The sequence below is a fragment of the Diorhabda carinulata genome, chromosome X (assembly GCF_026250575.1).
Source record: "Diorhabda carinulata isolate Delta chromosome X, icDioCari1.1, whole genome shotgun sequence".
NCBI classification, from domain to species: Eukaryota; Metazoa; Arthropoda; class Insecta; order Coleoptera; family Chrysomelidae; genus Diorhabda; species Diorhabda carinulata.
Window position 1 is genome coordinate 17,994,974 of NC_079472.1, and position 17,242 is coordinate 18,012,215.

A 17,242-nucleotide genomic window follows, 5' to 3' on the forward strand; every position below is an offset into this window, starting at 1 on the left:
CGATTGCTAAAGTACGTAGTTGACATTTATCACTTGTAGGAAGATAAATTTCTAGATTTTTCACTTGTACCAAAGCTTCGGTAACTAACCCATAGATAGAGTAATTTTTATATTAATATATATTTTACTTATTTACGTGTGCATATGTCAAAATGGATCACTCTAATAAAAAAATGCAACGTCTTCAATTCTAAATAATTAATTGATTGATTATTAATAACTTGATCATTATTAAAAAAATATGTAAAAAAAATTTCTTTGTGTATGCAAAAGTAATTACTGTCAGTTGGTGAGCGTGAAAATGAAATTGACATTTGTCAAAATTCAGACAAATGTTTTATATGTCATCCATTTTTTGTAATTTTAAAAGCAACATATTGATAAAATAAACAGTAAATTCTTTACCGCTTGATCTTATTCGGTATAATAAAATCAAGTAGGAATAAGATGTCGAGGGGACTGCAACTAGTTAATCTGTGTAAAGGCAACTTTGGACAGGTATTATTCAAACTCAAATACTTCAGTTATATAATCTAGATGTAATTGTAGATTCGTCATTTTCATTTAGCTCCCGTTGTAAATGCAGCCGCAGCCGAAACAAAACGTTCCGAAAAGCCAGCAAGGCCTAAAACTTTTGCTATTTACAGATGGAACCCCGACAAACCCGACGAAAAACCACATATGCAAGAATATACAGTTGATTTAAACAGTTGTGGCCCCATGGTTTTGGATGCGCTAATTAAAATTAAAAATGAAATTGATCCTACATTAACTTTCAGACGTTCATGTCGTGAAGGTATATGCGGATCGTGCGCTATGAATATTGGGGGAGTGAATACTTTGGCATGTATAAGGTAAGTAATTGATAATTAGTTTTTATACAGCTAATTGAATTTTTTTGTTTAAACGTTTCTTTATTTTTAAGCAAAATTGATACTTCAGGAAAGACAAAAATCTATCCATTACCGCACATGTATGTAGTAAAAGATTTGATCCCTGATATGAATAATTTTTACAAGCAATACAAATCTATTGAGCCTTGGTTACAGAGAAGGTAATTTTTTTTTAATGTAATTTGTGAAAATATTAAAAATTGTATTTTCAGTGATCTTGATTCCAATAAAAGTACTGAATATCTGCAGAGTGTGGGTGATAGACAAAAATTAGATGGTTTATATGAATGTATTTTATGTGCTTGTTGCTCTACTTCTTGTCCAAGCTACTGGTGGAATGGCGATAAATATTTGGGACCTGCTGTACTCATGCAGGTAATTAAAACCATGGTTACATTAAATTAATAACTGCAGAAAAATTTATTATGGATTTGTATTAATTGTTTCGTTTATTATTTCATTTCCATCTAGCAGGTCCATAAATCAAAATTGCTTATTCTCTTACCATAATCAGGTTTTTATCAACCTCTGAAATATTTTTTGGAAGTATAAACACTTTTACTCCATACTGTAAAGGAATAAGCAAAAAATACTTAAAATCAGAGTTTTGCTATGACCTATCCTTAGATAATTCACCTGTTATAGTTTCATTTAGTAAAAATATATATAAAACAGGTAAACAGGCTTTATGGGCCCTAAGGCTTGGAATTGCTCTATTGTTTTCCTCCATTTATTTTTGTCATGGTTGCTTCACCACAGTTCTCTATTCCTACCCTTTCTCTACATGCTTTTATTTATTTTATCAGTGGACGATCTCTTTTCCTTTTTGCTTTTCTTCCCTTTAGTTTGTACATTTGAGTTAATTGGGGGGACATTGTATTTTATGTGACTATAATTTTTTACACTTAAATATAATCAAGAATTAAAAAATAAAGTGAAATAAAAGAAGAAATCATGTTTTTATTGATATTTATCATTTACCTCCACCAAAAGAGTTGAATCAGGGGCAATACTGGAAACCTTTGAACATGTGGATTCAATTGGATATTGATTATCTTCTTCTGAATGTATTTTTTTGGACGGTTTTTTTTTCAAAAAAAAACGTGTGTTTAAGGGTTAAATAAGGATTTCTTTACCCAATTATCTTCATCCTCATCCAATTCTGATCACATGTTCCATCACTGCTGTATCTGTACTTGATCCGCCAGACAAACGATTTACGATAAACAAAGTCATGAACATCATACAATAAAAAGATCCAGGATTCAACCTTATTATAGGAAAAATCCTAGAACAAGGTTTTTGATTCTTGAATACAGATAACTTATCCGAAGCAAGAAAAAATGTTTATTTTATTTGGTATCAGAAATTATAATTATCTTTGATGTTATGGTAATATAGAGTGTGTTTTATAAAACTATCATCTGCACCAGAAATTCCAACTTTGTTTTTTCCATAAATTTTATTTGTAAATTTGTATGGTCGGTATCTAAATATGTTTCGTCTTGTAGGCCTATCGTTGGATAATTGATTCTAGAGATGAAGCAACTAAAAAAAGATTGGATAAAATGAGGGACCCGTTTTCCGCCTACAGATGTCACACTATCATGAACTGCACAAGAACTTGTCCAAAAGTAAGGAAAAAATAATATCATTTATAATTTATGTCAAACTATGATTTATTCTAATGTCTGTATAATTTAATTCAAATTTGTTTGGATACTTCTGGTATTTATTGTATTAATCTATATTGTAATGTTTTTTATTATTTTTTTTTAAACAGTTTTGATCTGTGGGGTGCATTAACACTTGATTTATTTATACAATTACACTAGATGCACTAAATACCGCTATTTATAATAATTATCCACCAAGGCTTAAATATTCACCAACTCCTGTTCACTATGACATCCAATTATTTACTGATTTACTCTCTGAAAAACAAGCGCCTATTTATACAAAACGGATTTCTCGATAATTTGGATTCTAGAATGTCATCCTTCAATGAGGTACTCTTTTTACACTAACTTTTTTATGACAACATGGACTATAAGCTATAACTGATTAATTAGAATATAAAAACTGTCATTTATGTCTATCTGAAATAATGAGTTACTTATACGATTGTTAAATAGAAACAAAGCACTTGCTTATAATGATAAGTGCTGATATCTTTAGATTGAGGTCGGGAACTTTTCAAATAATCCTCATAGAAGTTGCTATTTTGATTGAAATTTATATTAAACTTTTTGTTTATTTTCAGGGTTTGAATCCAGGCAGAGCAATTGCCGAGATCAAGAAACTTTTAGGGGGTGTTGCTAAAAAAGAAGAACCACAACTCAAAGCTGTAGCGTAATTTTTCAGAATATCACCGATTATAAGACAAATTTTCAAAATAATAGTTGTGTTATGTACTGTACTTAGCCGCAAGCGATAAATTTTTTTGCAATATTGTAAAAATTCAATCCAAGAGTATATTAAGGTGAAATAAATATTTATGTCTTGATTAACATGTTAATTAAAATTGATTAAAGTTTCAAATGCTTCCTGATTATTAGTTCCAAATTAATATCTTCTCAAGAACCTCAGCTTTCTAACTCCTTTTTTTCTCTCCACACCACTGATATTGCGAACTTTTTAAAAGCACTGGTCAGAGCTTCGACATCGGTAAAAAAATAGCTTTGGATGTAATGGGTTCCGTGGTCTTTGTTTGCTCAGAGTCCCATGTTCCCTGCTCTTGGAACAAAGAATTGAAGACGACACCTTATTAGGGCTAACGTACCATTCATTCTTTGACATGATTGCTTCCGCCTTGGATTAAGCTCATAAAAATGAGCCGTCGTTTGCTCAGGGCCACGTAGGCGCGCCACAGGATGGCAGCTGTTAGATCCACTCACAAACGTCAACGTTCAAGGGCTTCTTGATTGGGTTTATTTGGTTACGTAGCTGTCATTTAATTTTTTACCAGCCTTCTTATTTCTTCCTTACTTTTCTGTCATGGCCCATTTACTTGTAGATATTACCTACTTTTATTCATAAAGGGTCATTACTTATAGAAGTAATAATGATTATTATTATTATGTTCACACAATTTGGGACCGGTAAGTTGCATTTCGCATGCGTTTATTATCCATCCCTCGATAACAGCGCCAACCTGGTAACCATAGAGTGAGATAACTAAGCAGCCGTGAATTGAACCACTTCTGCTACCCTCATGTCAAGACTTGTATGTAAGACTGTGTTTTACATTATTAGAGACTGAAGAGTCGTGTGCAAAAAAAGAATCAACGTCCAATTTACCACCAATATAAGTTAGAGCCATCATATTATAACCTGTTAAAAAAAATAAAGAGTTGTTTTAGTTTATTGAATATTATTCCCTTAGTTACTTCGTATACCAGAAATATCAATAATTATATTATTAAAGTAATTGAATAAATAGATCAAAAATCCTAAAAATATTCCATTTCTATCCCCAGTACCTAACCTAGTAGTAATGAGTTATGATTTGACGCCATTTTGTTGACTTATTACGAAATGTGTTCGTCAGTCCTTTGACGTCATATTTGTTTGAAGGATTAAAATAAATATAAAGGAACGTATAAAGTTCAATGACCCTATAAAGTAATATAAACATAATAATCCTGGATTCCATATCAAAAACAATAAAGTATTAGATATTACAAAGATGTTTTTTGTAAAGATAAAATTATAAATATTACCTGGTCTATAATGTTCAATACGTAATACTTACAATATGGCCTCGACATCAACATTATCCACTGTTATATATTTTGATATAAAGGTTCCATAAAATAACTATTATTCGCTACGGGGAGATGCATGTCATTCCAATAAAAAAATATAGTAAAACAAATCACTTCTTGGGATTACTAATCATTACAATAAGTACAAAAATAACTTATTTGGTTACTTATATACGGATTTTGAATTGGAAAGATTTTATAAAAAGATTTTCTTTTTTTACCACCCTATTACTAAAAACCCTTTTAATAATAATAATAATATTGGTCCTACCACTGTCGTATTCCCTACTCATAAATTCTAAATTTGAACCGTTTAACCTTAAATTTTAACCCGTGTACTAGAATTGAGTTTAAAACAAACAAAAAAATATATTACCGTTATAATAATTCGCAATATAAATGATAAAAATTGTTTAGAGATTACGAGATATTGCATGCAGATCTATTGCATAATATATAAAAAAAAAATACAAATTGCGTCTCAATATTATAAACGAATATTTATGGATAACTCCTCGTATACGAGAACAGTGATGCGCGGTATCATACACGATGTAGTCGGGTGATCACATAAATCGTTTTGATTGGTTCTCGACCATCCTTCATCGTGTACATTTCGCGGATCCGGTCTTTCAAAACAGTTGATTCTTTACCCGGTTAAAGATTAGACAAACTAACTCGTGTTTTACAGCAGGGCAAAAGTTTTACCGCGAAAAAAGATATTAAACGATACTAAAATATATAAAAAATATAATATTTATTTTATTTTTGATTGATTAGTTTAGCAGACATGAGCAGTGGACTTGACGTTCTGAGCGGTTCCCTTAGAGTGCGAAATAATAGAATCGGATCTTGCAAAAATTATAATTGCAAAATAAGTGAAGTAAAAGCATGTCCTAGTGTTATGTCGCCTGAAACTAAAAGGTTATTGCCTCCTAATACTGAAACTGTGCAAACGAAACCTTTCCCGATTAGAGGTAAGTTATGAAATATTTCTGTCAATCATTACAATGTATCCAATGAAAATGCATCAAACACTGTTAGCTACATTAAAATCTTTGTTTATTACTTTTTATTATTTTTACAAATTTGAAGTGATTTTTGACAGTAAGATGAATTCATAAAATAATATAGAATGTTATAAATATTTACGAATTAAATGTAATAATAGTTTTTACACGTGTTTGGTTGTCAAAAAAATGTGGTCGATAAAATTTAGTTTTTATAACGGTCAGTGGCGCATCACGAGTTATATTAGATGGATATGGATTACAAGATAAAGTTTAGAAAAAAAAATTACGTTATGAAATGTGTTTAAAATATCCTCTACAGTATTATACAAATCTATATCCAATCAAGTTTTTGCATGACAATGTATATTATTTAAATTGGGATTTTGTTACATATTCGTCACCATGTAATCTTCGAGCAAGGTCGTACGAACTATGAAGACTTTTGTAAAAGAATGTGTCAGGTTTACGCCGGTATGTTCACGTTATAATTTCTGTTACATAATATGGCATTAACTGAACGAAAAAATGCAATTAATGTAGTAGAATACCTCGAAAGTGAAAATATGTACGTACTAAAACGAAGGGTATCATTTTTAGGTATTTTATATCAGGGTATATAATAATGCTTATTTAATCATATTAAATATTGTTGAAATATGGTGAGCAAATAATCAGACAAGTAGATTTTATGAATTTATAGTCTAGGAAGCAAAAAAAATGTTGTAACCTGCTGAAAATTGGCACATAATTTTTTTGATAAGATGCTATTATATGGATGGCAAAAGTAAAAAAAAGTTTGATTACAAAGTAAATGCAAAGAATGGACTTGTCATATTTTTGAATATTCATAGTTAACGATGCCCCAAAAGAAATACCCTGATAATGATGAACGTGTGTAACTCTTTCTTTATATATATATATATATATATATATATATATATATATATATATATATATATATATATATATATATATATATATATATATATATATATATATATATATATATATATATATATTTTGAGTTCCCTCGGTAAAATTATGCATGTCATAACACGTTTAAAAAACAAAAATAACTACTCTTTGTATTGTTTCCGTTATATGCACAATCTGACGAAAATATAAAATTAAAATTAGCGTTACGAGCTGAACCGGATCAGTTTTGCTATATCTCGTTAATACATTATACACAATTTCCTCAATTATTAATTTATAGAAGTGTGTGTAATGAATCTAGTCGACACTGCCTTGATGAGGCGTTCTAAAAATAGAAAAAAACAATCTGGAAAGAAACAATGATGTGGGTCGGAATATTTTTATTGTAGTGGTCAAGATTTTCGGGGAAAATGTAGACAACAGTACAGAAAGACCCAAACTTCTGCGGTACACAAATTTTCAAAAAGTTATACTATGATATACACTTCCGATTCGAAAATTTTTGCCCACCCTATAGTTTGCGTCACACATAACAAATAAAAACAATACGATCGATTTTTATATGTATATTTTGAAGAACATCTATAGATAAGAATATAGTGTAACACTTTTCATATTTATTTACACTTTTTACATTCGTGGGGTGGATTAATAAAAACTGTCTTTTATGTTCTTAATTTTTTAACACCCTATACAATACACTTAATTATAATAATTTACTTATAAATATCTCTGCGATTACTTTTACTAATTCGACTTATTTATATACCACAAATAAAGTTCTAGAAGAAAAAAAAACAATAAATAAGTTATTTAAAAGAAATACTGTAAAAACGGCCTCCATTTATAAAAAAAATCAATGGCGCGTATTCGCCGAATTTTAAAATTCCATTGTAGCTGTACAGGGCCGGTCTAAGGACCCATTCAGCGAGCTTGTTCGTAACAATAATAATGATATTACAGTATGTAATTTTCACCTATTTGAATCTTTGATTTCTCGATGTAAACCCCTTTTACTTTTATTATATAGGTTCACAATTTCGGAATTTCTGTAAAATGATGAAAAAAAGATGTGAAGTGGAAGTAGGACACTTCTTTCTATCGAACCGTGTGACTAACGCCCTCTATGAGACTTAGACAAATTCATGGAATTTATCAGCTTCAAAAACATATTCCTTTTAAATTTAATTACAATGTTGCCAGTATTTCACAAAATCTTGAAAAAATTTATATATATTCTCCTCCTCAACGCCCTTTAACTCGAATACAGGTGGTAGTACGATAATTTTCTACTCAACAAACCGTTATCACTTTTTTTTGAAACATCCTGTATAAATCAAATCCAATATTTCAACAGGTAATGCAATTTCGTTCTAAAAAAATGTAAAAACGAGCTAATTATTCTCTTTTTGCAAAATGATAAAAGTCACGTATTTTTTTACAAATTATACAAATTTAAAATAATTTTAAGATAATGGTAAACCATTAACTATTTTTTACGAAGGTCAATTATTTAGGCATTATTCGTAATAGATAATTTACAGTCCATTCGATTAACTCTAGAAGCAAATTATATGAAAAGAATAACGATAAGGCTTTACAGGGTAGTTCTACCAAAAATAAATGTATCTTTTATGCCTGTTTACATGGTCATTTGTCTATATTTCATCTTTATCACCCTGTATATTTATTAATCCGCAATTTGTCATACAGCAAATTTTCTGAAAATCATTTATGTAATGTGACAAATCTCTCATCCCGGTTATCCTGTATTATCCTTTTAATCGACTTTAAACGATGCAGATGTCATGAATTATTTGAAAAAAATTTTTTATTAGCGCGACTTATGAACATACTGTATTATAAACAAATTTGAGGCGTTGCTATTGAATAAATAGTGCGGATTTTCAACCTGTTTAAACCAAATAATCTCAGTCTAAGCTGCTCACACCAACGCAAATAAAATTACGAAACATATCTGTACATTAATATAATGTTTAAAGAACTTTTCTTTATCGTCCCTCGTACTTACGGGAAATTCTATTTATCGTTTATTTTAATAACTAGAACAAGCGAGTTAGTCCCGCTTTAAACGTCGTTGCTTGATATTGACCTTGACAGTGAGACATGTCCGATATTAATAATTTGTAACATGAAAAGTGAAATAATAAGCATAATATGATATTTCCAAGTAATATTTTTAAAAAATAAAAAATATATGAGATATTTAGTGTCGAAATTTATATATATTTTAAATAAATATTAGTTTGTAGTTCAAAAATTTACGTACGTAATAAGACGAGTATGAAATCATATTTGGCAATGTTGCCAAACTTTTAAAATGGAATAATGATTTAATAAAAAACATAATAATGTGGTTATGTTGTAATTAATATTTGCGACATAACTGTAGGACAAAAAGTAATATTTCTCAATTGATTGGTCGTGGTTAACTCGGAGGCTGTGGACTCATTATTTTATCCTTTATTTTACACGATTTAGAAACTATCTAACCACCCTCATATTTTTTTTCGTATTATTTCTTATTTTTAAGCATTTCTAACCCAAAATAAATTTTTTTAACTTTTATTTTTCTAATTCTGTTATTTTTGGAGATGAAGGACATGCTTCAGCAAAATCGTGGGATTCATTACATCCGAATAATTAAAATATAAATTATAAGGATAAAGGATAAAAACATTACACGTGAATTCAAGTTTTTGATATAAGAATTAGGCGTCGCAATTTTTTTTAGTGCCGGCGCCAAATGGAATATTTAAATATAGTTTATTGAATGATGTTTTTTGCCAAATTCTGTTAGGTCATACTTTCGTAAATTGTATACAAACAGTCGTTCACTGCATTCGGAATCAGGATTTTGTTATAGAATTAAAATTTTTAAATTATAGATGACTATAAAATGTGAAAATAAAAAATTGAATAGAACTTTCTTGATATCAACAAAACAAAAATAATTTTTTGTTTAAAAAACAATTTAGAATATGTGGAAGTGAAAAATACAGAAATAAACCAAATTTCAATTTTGGGTTTTGATTCACATTGCAGAAAATCGCCAAACTTTTCTTAATATCGATTTTTTTTTTTCATTTCAATTTTGTATAAAATATATTTTTTTCTCATTAAAAATATCCTTCTGAGCACAATATGCGAATTTTTTTAATTTCACTCGTAGTTAAGAAGTTAATTATTTAGTTTTTCAGTATAAACCACGAACTCACACCCCGTTCTTTAACTTTATCACAAAAACAAAAGTTACACTATAAATTGTTCACCTTCAGTCTAAAGACGATAATTTGATAATAGAAATGTCAATTAATGTAAATGAGGGTGTGAAAAATTTCAACTTAAGTAGAAATTCGCCCTCGCTAGTGGTTTGATATTATTTTATTGAAAACGAGTCCACAAACTGTTCCTCCCTCAACTATTTTGAAGCGACTTGAAGTTTTTTTAGGGGCCCAAAATATAGAAGAACTTCACTCAGACTTAATTCATTACCCCTTGTTTTTAATTCACCACCACTCAATATTTTAGGGGTTGCGTTTGCCCTCGCTAGTTGAGTTTATTGAAAACGAGTCTGCAAACTGTCTCCCCCACAACTATAAGTTTGTAGCGGTTTAAAATTCTTTAAAGGGGTCGAACTATGGAGGAACCGCACTTAGACTTGTTTTCAAGGGTTGCGTTTATCCTCGCTAGTGGGTTGATATGATTTTATTAAAAACGAGTTCCTGTTCCTCCCTTAACTATAAGTTTGGAGCGACTTGAAATATTTTATAGGGGAGCCTCGAACAGACTTGTTCTCAATTCACCACCGCTCAATAGTTTAAAGGTTGCGTTCGTCCTCGCTAGTGGGTTTAATAATTTAAAAAATATCAGTCGCATATCGTGGGATATTTTTTCTAAGAGGGACACGAAGCAAACTTTGGTGAACAATCTCTCAAGATGATTAAGTTTCCGGAAGTGTTCGATATGTTTAAATAATTAATGACAATTTTTAAAATGGAAACATTGAAAAGGCGATAAAAGTAAAGTAGTAAAGTAAAATAAAAACCTCGATAAAAGCCATGTAATTATGAAAAGAGGAAATAAGCACTTGAACCGAAAAGTGAAGCCTAAAATGCGGTTAACTTATGGTAAAATATTACACAGCGTTTCTTATAAAAATATATTTAACGTAGAGTAAAATGGAGGCCAAAACTAGTTTTATCACTGTTCACGGTATTTTTTTAATGGAAAAAACTGATATTCGACAATACAAAGCATTATATATTTTTATGTAGCCACCCTGTATTTAGCCACAATTTGTTTGATTAATATCGTTCCGTTACCGTAACACCAGCCACGACTTTTAATTATATACCCGCAGGTGTTCTATTTAATCATGATTTAAATACAAGAGCCAGTGACACAGAGAGCGCACCGATTAATTTCACGCGAGCATGTGACTAAAATAAACGCCCATTTTAAATCAATTCGTTCAGTATTAACAATTATTTAACGGTATATTATTTTAATTGTTTATTTTTGTGAAATTCCTAATTCAAACTAACAATTCGTAATGGAACGGTTTAATGCCATGTTAGACGAAAGAACTTATAGAACTAAAAGGATTATGTCACTAAGGATTGGTGAGTATTGTTAAAAAAATACGAATAAACTAATGAGCATGTGATTGGTTAATATTAGAATTATTGCACGAGTGATGCATTCGCTTATCTTATTTGATTATCGATAGTCTGTTTATTCTAAGAATTGCAGTTTTTACACGATGCTTATTTGTCAATTTTCTAAAGCAAATAAACATTCCATATCGTTATTGTTAATAACCAAACAAACCATTCGAATAATTCAAAACAAAACAAAAGATATTGAATTGTGCAAAGATTTTGCAAAGGTATTTACATTGTTTTTTCCACTTTGCTTCATTGTAGAAGGTGTCTTTCTTATAATCTAAATGATGAAGCACTCGTAATCCATAGGCGTATCACTACTTTTATATATAAAAAAATATATCACGTGTTAGTTGCGCAAGAGAAATAAACGACAACAACTGTTTGTAGTAGATTATACTTTGACACTTACAGAGGGGGCCTGAGCGGATATCTGCACAAGGGCCCAAAATTTGTAGTTACGCCGCTGCACAGAAGCCATCTGTTATCGAAAAATCGTTTAGTTTTTACGGGGATTCTTATAATTGCTTGACAGATTGGAATTTTCCTTTTAGAATGAACGTTATTCGGTTCGTTTAATTTTAACATTCTTAATCATCATCACTAAAGTTTTATTTTGTAAGATTTCTTATGTTAATGAAACGTTTCAATTTCCTATTGATATCCATTTTTTTTATTATTTTACATTTTGACTCATTATTGTTATTTTCCTTTAAATATTTATTGTTAAACTATTCATGATGAAACATAAAAATTGGATATTTTCATTTCATATTATTTGTTTTTATTCCTACTTCCCATGTTAATCGATATTCACTGTTATCCTTATTTAACATATATTTGTTAATGAAACTCCAAAACCCACCATTTTCTATCCTAACATTCCTAAAAACTATTTTAGTTTTTCTTTAACGACTTTGATTTATAATTTCTACATCTATAATTTTGTTTAAGTCTAAAACTTTTATTGTAACTGTGTCTGTTGCCTATGAATTTTGATGAAACAACAACATCCATTATATTCTGTCCAAGTCTAGAGCTTATCTTGCAACTGTGGGGATTTCATTTTAAATGTTTTCTTGACATTCCTCTTGATAAATTTTTGTCTCAGTCGTCTTGAATTTTGATGGAACACCAACACCCATTATATTCTGTCCAAGTCTAGAACTTATCTTGCAATTGTGGGGATTTCGTTTTAAATGTTTTCTTGACATTCCTCTTGATAAATTTTTGTCTCAGTTGTCTTGAATTTTGATGAAACACCAACACCCTTATATTCTGTCCAAGTCTAGAACTTATCTTGCAACTGTGGGGATTTCGTTTTAAATGTTTTCTTGACATTTCTCTTGATAAATTTTTGTCTCAGTCGTCTTGAAGTTTGATGAAACATCGACATCCATTATATTCTGTCCAAGTCTAGAACTTATCTTGCAACTGTGGGGATTTCGTTTTAAATGTTTTCTTGACATTTCTCTTGATAAATTTTTGTCTCAGTCGTCTTGAATTTTGATGGAACACCAACACCCATTATATTCTGTCCAAGTCTAGAACTTATCTTGCAATTGTGGGGATTTCGTTTTAAATGTTTTCTTGACATTCCTCTTGATAAATTTTTGTCTCAGTTGTCTTGAATTTTGATGAAACACCAACACCCTTATATTCTGTCCAAGTCTAGAACTTATCTTGCAACTGTGGGGATTTCGTTTTAAATGTTTTCTTGACATTTCTCTTGATAAATTTTTGTCTCAGTTGTCTTGAATTTTGATGAAACACCAACACCCTTATATTCTGTCCAAGTCTAGAACTTATCTTGCAATCGTGGGGATTTCGTTTTAAATGTTTTCTTGACATTTCTCTTGATAAATTTTTGTCTCAGTCGTCTTGAATTTTGATGGAACACCAACACCCATTATATTCTGTCCAAGTCTAGAACTTATCTTGCAACTGTGGGGATTTCGTTTTAAATGTTTTCTTGACATTTCTCTTGATAAATTTTTGTCTCAGTTGTCTTGAATTTTGATGAAACACCAACACCCTTATATTCTGTCCAAGTCTAGAACTTATCTTGCAACTGTGGGGATTTCGTTTTAAATGTTTTCTTGACATTTCTCTTGATAAATTTTTGTCTCAGTTGTCTTGAATTTTGATGAAACACCAACACCCTTATATTCTGTCCAAGTCTAGAACTTATCTTGCAACTGTGGGGATTTCGTTTTAAATGTTTTCTTGACATTTCTCTTGATAAATTTTTGTCTCAGTCGTCTTGAAGTTTGATGAAACATCGACATCCATTATATTCTGTCCAAGTCTAGAACTTATCTTGCAACTGTGGGGATTTCGTTTTAAATGTTTTTTTGACATTTCTCTTGATAAATTTTTGTCTCAGTTGCCCATGAGTTTTGATGAAACACCAACACCCATTATATTCTGTCCAAGTCTAGAATTTATTTTGCAACCGTGGGTATTTCGTTTTAAATGTTTTCTTGATGTTCCTCTTGATAAATTTTGTCTCCGTGGCGTATGAATTTTGTTGAAACACCTAAAACCATATTTTTTCACTTTTCTTCATGTTTGTTATTCTTTCTAATTAAATTTGACATCTAAAGTGTGATACCAAAATTTTTCATTTTACATCTACGATTTGGATTCCTTATTATTTCTAAAGTTGGACATTTTTTACTATGAGATTCATTTACAAATTTATATTTTACGTACTTACATGGCTTCCCAATATTGATGAAACACCTAAGTCATATTTTTTTCTATAAATATTGATGCATTACCAAAAGTTTTTTTCGCTTTTCTTCGTGTTTTTTTATTATATATGACATTTGGTAATGTTAACTGACTTTATATACGTAAGTTTTTACTGATTATATGACATATAGAGTTTGATGAAACACCAAAATACTTCGTTTTATTTCTAGCATATGTGTTTGTTATTGATTTTTAACAATTTTCATTCGTAATTAACTTTTTATAGATTTATACGGTTTTAATATCCGGATGAAACACCTATGAATCATAATTTTTGTAGATATTAATAAAGTATCAAAACATTTTGTTTGTTTCCCCTCGTATTTGTCATGAAATTGTGGCATATCTATTGAATTTTTTGTATAAATTTTCATTTTCATTGATTATATGACATTAAAAAACGTTTAATGAAATACTAAAGTCGTTATTTTATTTCTAGGATTTCACTTTCTTATTATTTTCAAAGTTCATCGTTTTTTACTATAATATCAGTTTGTAAATTGATATTTCACTTTTCTACGTGGTTTCCAAATCTTGATGAAATACTTGAAAACAGAGTTTTATTTAATTTTTGTTAATCACTTTGTTCAATAATCTTGATGAAACATCAAGTTTAAATCTTGTCTTACTTCAAACATTATTTCTTTTTTTGACATTTCTCTTGATCAATGTATAATTCAATTGATTACTTGGCGTCTAAATTTTGATGAAACACCAAAACTACATTTTTTTTATAATCAAATTTCTTTGTGTGTTTGTTGTAGCTTCCAAAACTTGCGATTTGCTTTAAATATAGTTTTTCATTTATTATTGTTGTTAAACAACATTGATGGACTACTAAACTTTTTTCAATTAAATTTTAGGTCTCGTTTCATTTTACGTAAAAATAACAGTTTTTTCGCCCTACTTTTAACGATAAATTTCTTTATGGAAATAATGATTTGCGTTTTATAAATAGTCACATCGGCATTATCTGACCTTATTATTTTTGACATTGATATATAGGTGCTATCATTAAAAACGTTTTAAAACGCTTTAGTATATCTTATATATTAAAAATCATTCTAAACAATTTTAAAAAAATTGTCAACGACCTTTATTTTCTTATTAAGATCACGCTTGACACTTATAGTAATCAAATTTTGAAATAATCCGATAAAACTTGAAAATGCAATTATCAATAAAATTCTGACGTAAGCATAAATTTTATATGAATTCCTTCGTTATCTCTGTAAAGCTAAAAAGACGATATCAAGATTTAAATTCAGTTTGTCAACGTAGCAAAGTCTCTTCATGCTCTTAAGCAGCTCCATTTTCTGATTAGGTTAGGTCATCTTAACTCGCCGATAACTCAAAAAAAATTTATATTTTTCTATGAAACGCGATATGTTTATTCAATCAAAAGGAACTAACGTTTAATGTAATTAATTAATCCAGTTCAAACCGGAAGTTAATCAATCCATTTCCTGATAAACCGATCAGATACGTATGAACTTAAAACAGTTGGTATGGGAACAAACGTCCCTACGTCACGGTACCGACAATATTCATTTTCTCTCTCGTTCGAGACACTTTATCTATACTGCGCATGCTTGAGAATGCGAAGAACCGAGCTGGAACCTCGGAGGATAGAGAAATCGTTGTCATTCTGTCTTCCTTAGTCGGAACAGCAAAAAGATCTGCCCACGTATAAAGGTTATGCCTTGACATTTATCAACGTTTCAACATGCGCATTCCAATTTTCATTTCAAAATTTTTGTTTTCATCTTTATATGCCCTGTATCTCAATTTTTATCGTAATATAAACAAAAAAAACATGATTATAGTAATTATCGAATGTTCTTAAAACAAACATTTTGAATCACGAATGTATTTTACGCTTTTTGCATGGGAATCTTTTTATCTGCGTTACGGTCACCACCGACTCATGTCACTGATAATGATTAACCGACATGCAATTCACGAGATAGTCACGTGGTGTGCGATACAACGGAGTAAATTTATATTTGTGAATGTAAACATAAATTACAATACAATGAAAAAGTTTATTATTAAAAATAGCCTATTGTGTATTTTTAATTACTAAAAATATTGTACGAAATTCCGATTACGTCTACTTTGAAAAAGTATATTTGTAAACATTTCCGTATATATATATATATATTCCGTTCAATATCTTGTATTATTGTGCCCTTACAAATCCCTTTATTCATTTTGTTACAGTTTTTTGGTGGTCCCGGCATTGCGTTATCCTCATTACCATTTCTGTAGATTTCCTTCCTTCCCAATTTAGTCATTCAAATACCATATATTTCTTCAATCTTCTCTCCATCTCCAAGCATATTTTTCTCTCGTTGTGAACCTTAGTTGGCATTCGTATTCGTAAAATTTGGCAACCAGGACGCGTGAAAACCCCGGATTTTAGATCCCAGAAACCAATATGATAAAGTCAAAATTATTTAAAAAAAAAATGTTTGAAAAAATAGTTAAAGAGTTGATAAACTAATGCGAGTTCATTTTAATTTTTATCCCACTGTTGCCGTAGTCACTTTATATATCAAACACCCATAATAAGATTTAATAGGATAAATCTTTCTATTTAGATACATTTATAAAAAAAATTAATGTTGTGTGATCTTTCTGGGATCCATCTTTCATTCCATCGTGATTGGTTCAGCCTTTTTGAACAAAATTGTTGCCCAAACATTTCTCAACCCCTTCGGGTGAGCGTAAGAACCATAAATATAGCTCGTTAAATTTGAATCTACGATCGTCTTTGTTAAGCTCGAGCAGATTTCGCATTTTGTACAGGTAATTTTTGGTATCTTCAGCAACTTTCAAAATTTTTTGAAGATTAATACCAATTTTTTTGTCTAATATTTCGAATATTTTTGTTACTATTCACATAGACCTCTAACGTACGGAACACCCTATATATAATCGGGTAGAAGGTTATCTATATCTCATTGTTTTCTTGTGATATCATCAATGTTAGTTAAAAAAACCATTCGTTAATATTTATATTTATCATATGTTAAACGTTATCAAATCTACTTTCTATAACTATACTTTTTGATGATTGTACAGTAATTCATTTATAAATTTTCTATACTTGAAATTTATGTTAAGTCTTACATCTGCACCTGTTGCCCCGCAAAGTCTTGCCAGATAGAAAGCTACGTTGCCAG

At 29.9% G+C, this 17,242-nt stretch overlaps 2 protein-coding genes across 7 annotated transcripts in view; both read left to right on the forward strand.

The window, feature by feature from the left end:
- The first annotated feature begins 31 nt into the window (after positions 1 to 31).
- LOC130900703 (uncharacterized) lies at positions 32 to 3,444 on the forward strand. Its single transcript, XM_057811494.1, has 6 exons — positions 32 to 498; positions 550 to 854; positions 926 to 1,054; positions 1,106 to 1,268; positions 2,405 to 2,527; positions 3,157 to 3,444. The coding sequence occupies exons 1-6, from the start codon at positions 448 to 450 to the stop codon at positions 3,247 to 3,249; spliced, it is 864 nt and encodes a 287-aa protein (XP_057667477.1). The 5' UTR covers positions 32 to 447; the 3' UTR covers positions 3,250 to 3,444.
- Positions 3,445 to 4,971: 1,527 nt separating this feature from the next.
- The window catches only part of LOC130900702 (6-phosphofructo-2-kinase/fructose-2,6-bisphosphatase), a 28,391-nt gene continuing 16,120 nt past the window's right edge, over positions 4,972 to 17,242 (forward strand). The window contains exon 1 of one of the 6 annotated variants that reach the window (XM_057811485.1): positions 4,972 to 5,637. In XM_057811485.1, coding sequence (XP_057667468.1) covers positions 5,451 to 5,637 — 187 coding nt within the window. In that variant the 5' untranslated portion in view covers positions 4,972 to 5,450. Of the gene's footprint in view, positions 5,638 to 10,976; positions 11,256 to 17,242 lie in introns of those variants that run through there. The other 5 variants (XM_057811486.1, XM_057811490.1, XM_057811487.1 and 2 more) reach the window with 5 other exon arrangements.

Bases quoted from the DNA above. Each gene is read 5' to 3' on its own strand.
- LOC130900703 (XM_057811494.1), top strand. From the start codon at position 448: ATGTCGAGGGGACTGCAACTAGTTAATCTGTGTAAAGGCAACTTTGGA. The intron at 855-925 runs GTAAGTAATTGA...TTTATTTTTAAG, and splicing joins AATACTTTGGCATGTATAAG to CAAAATTGATACTTCAGGAA. The intron at 1,269-2,404 runs GTAATTAAAACC...TTCGTCTTGTAG, and splicing joins GACCTGCTGTACTCATGCAG to GCCTATCGTTGGATAATTGA.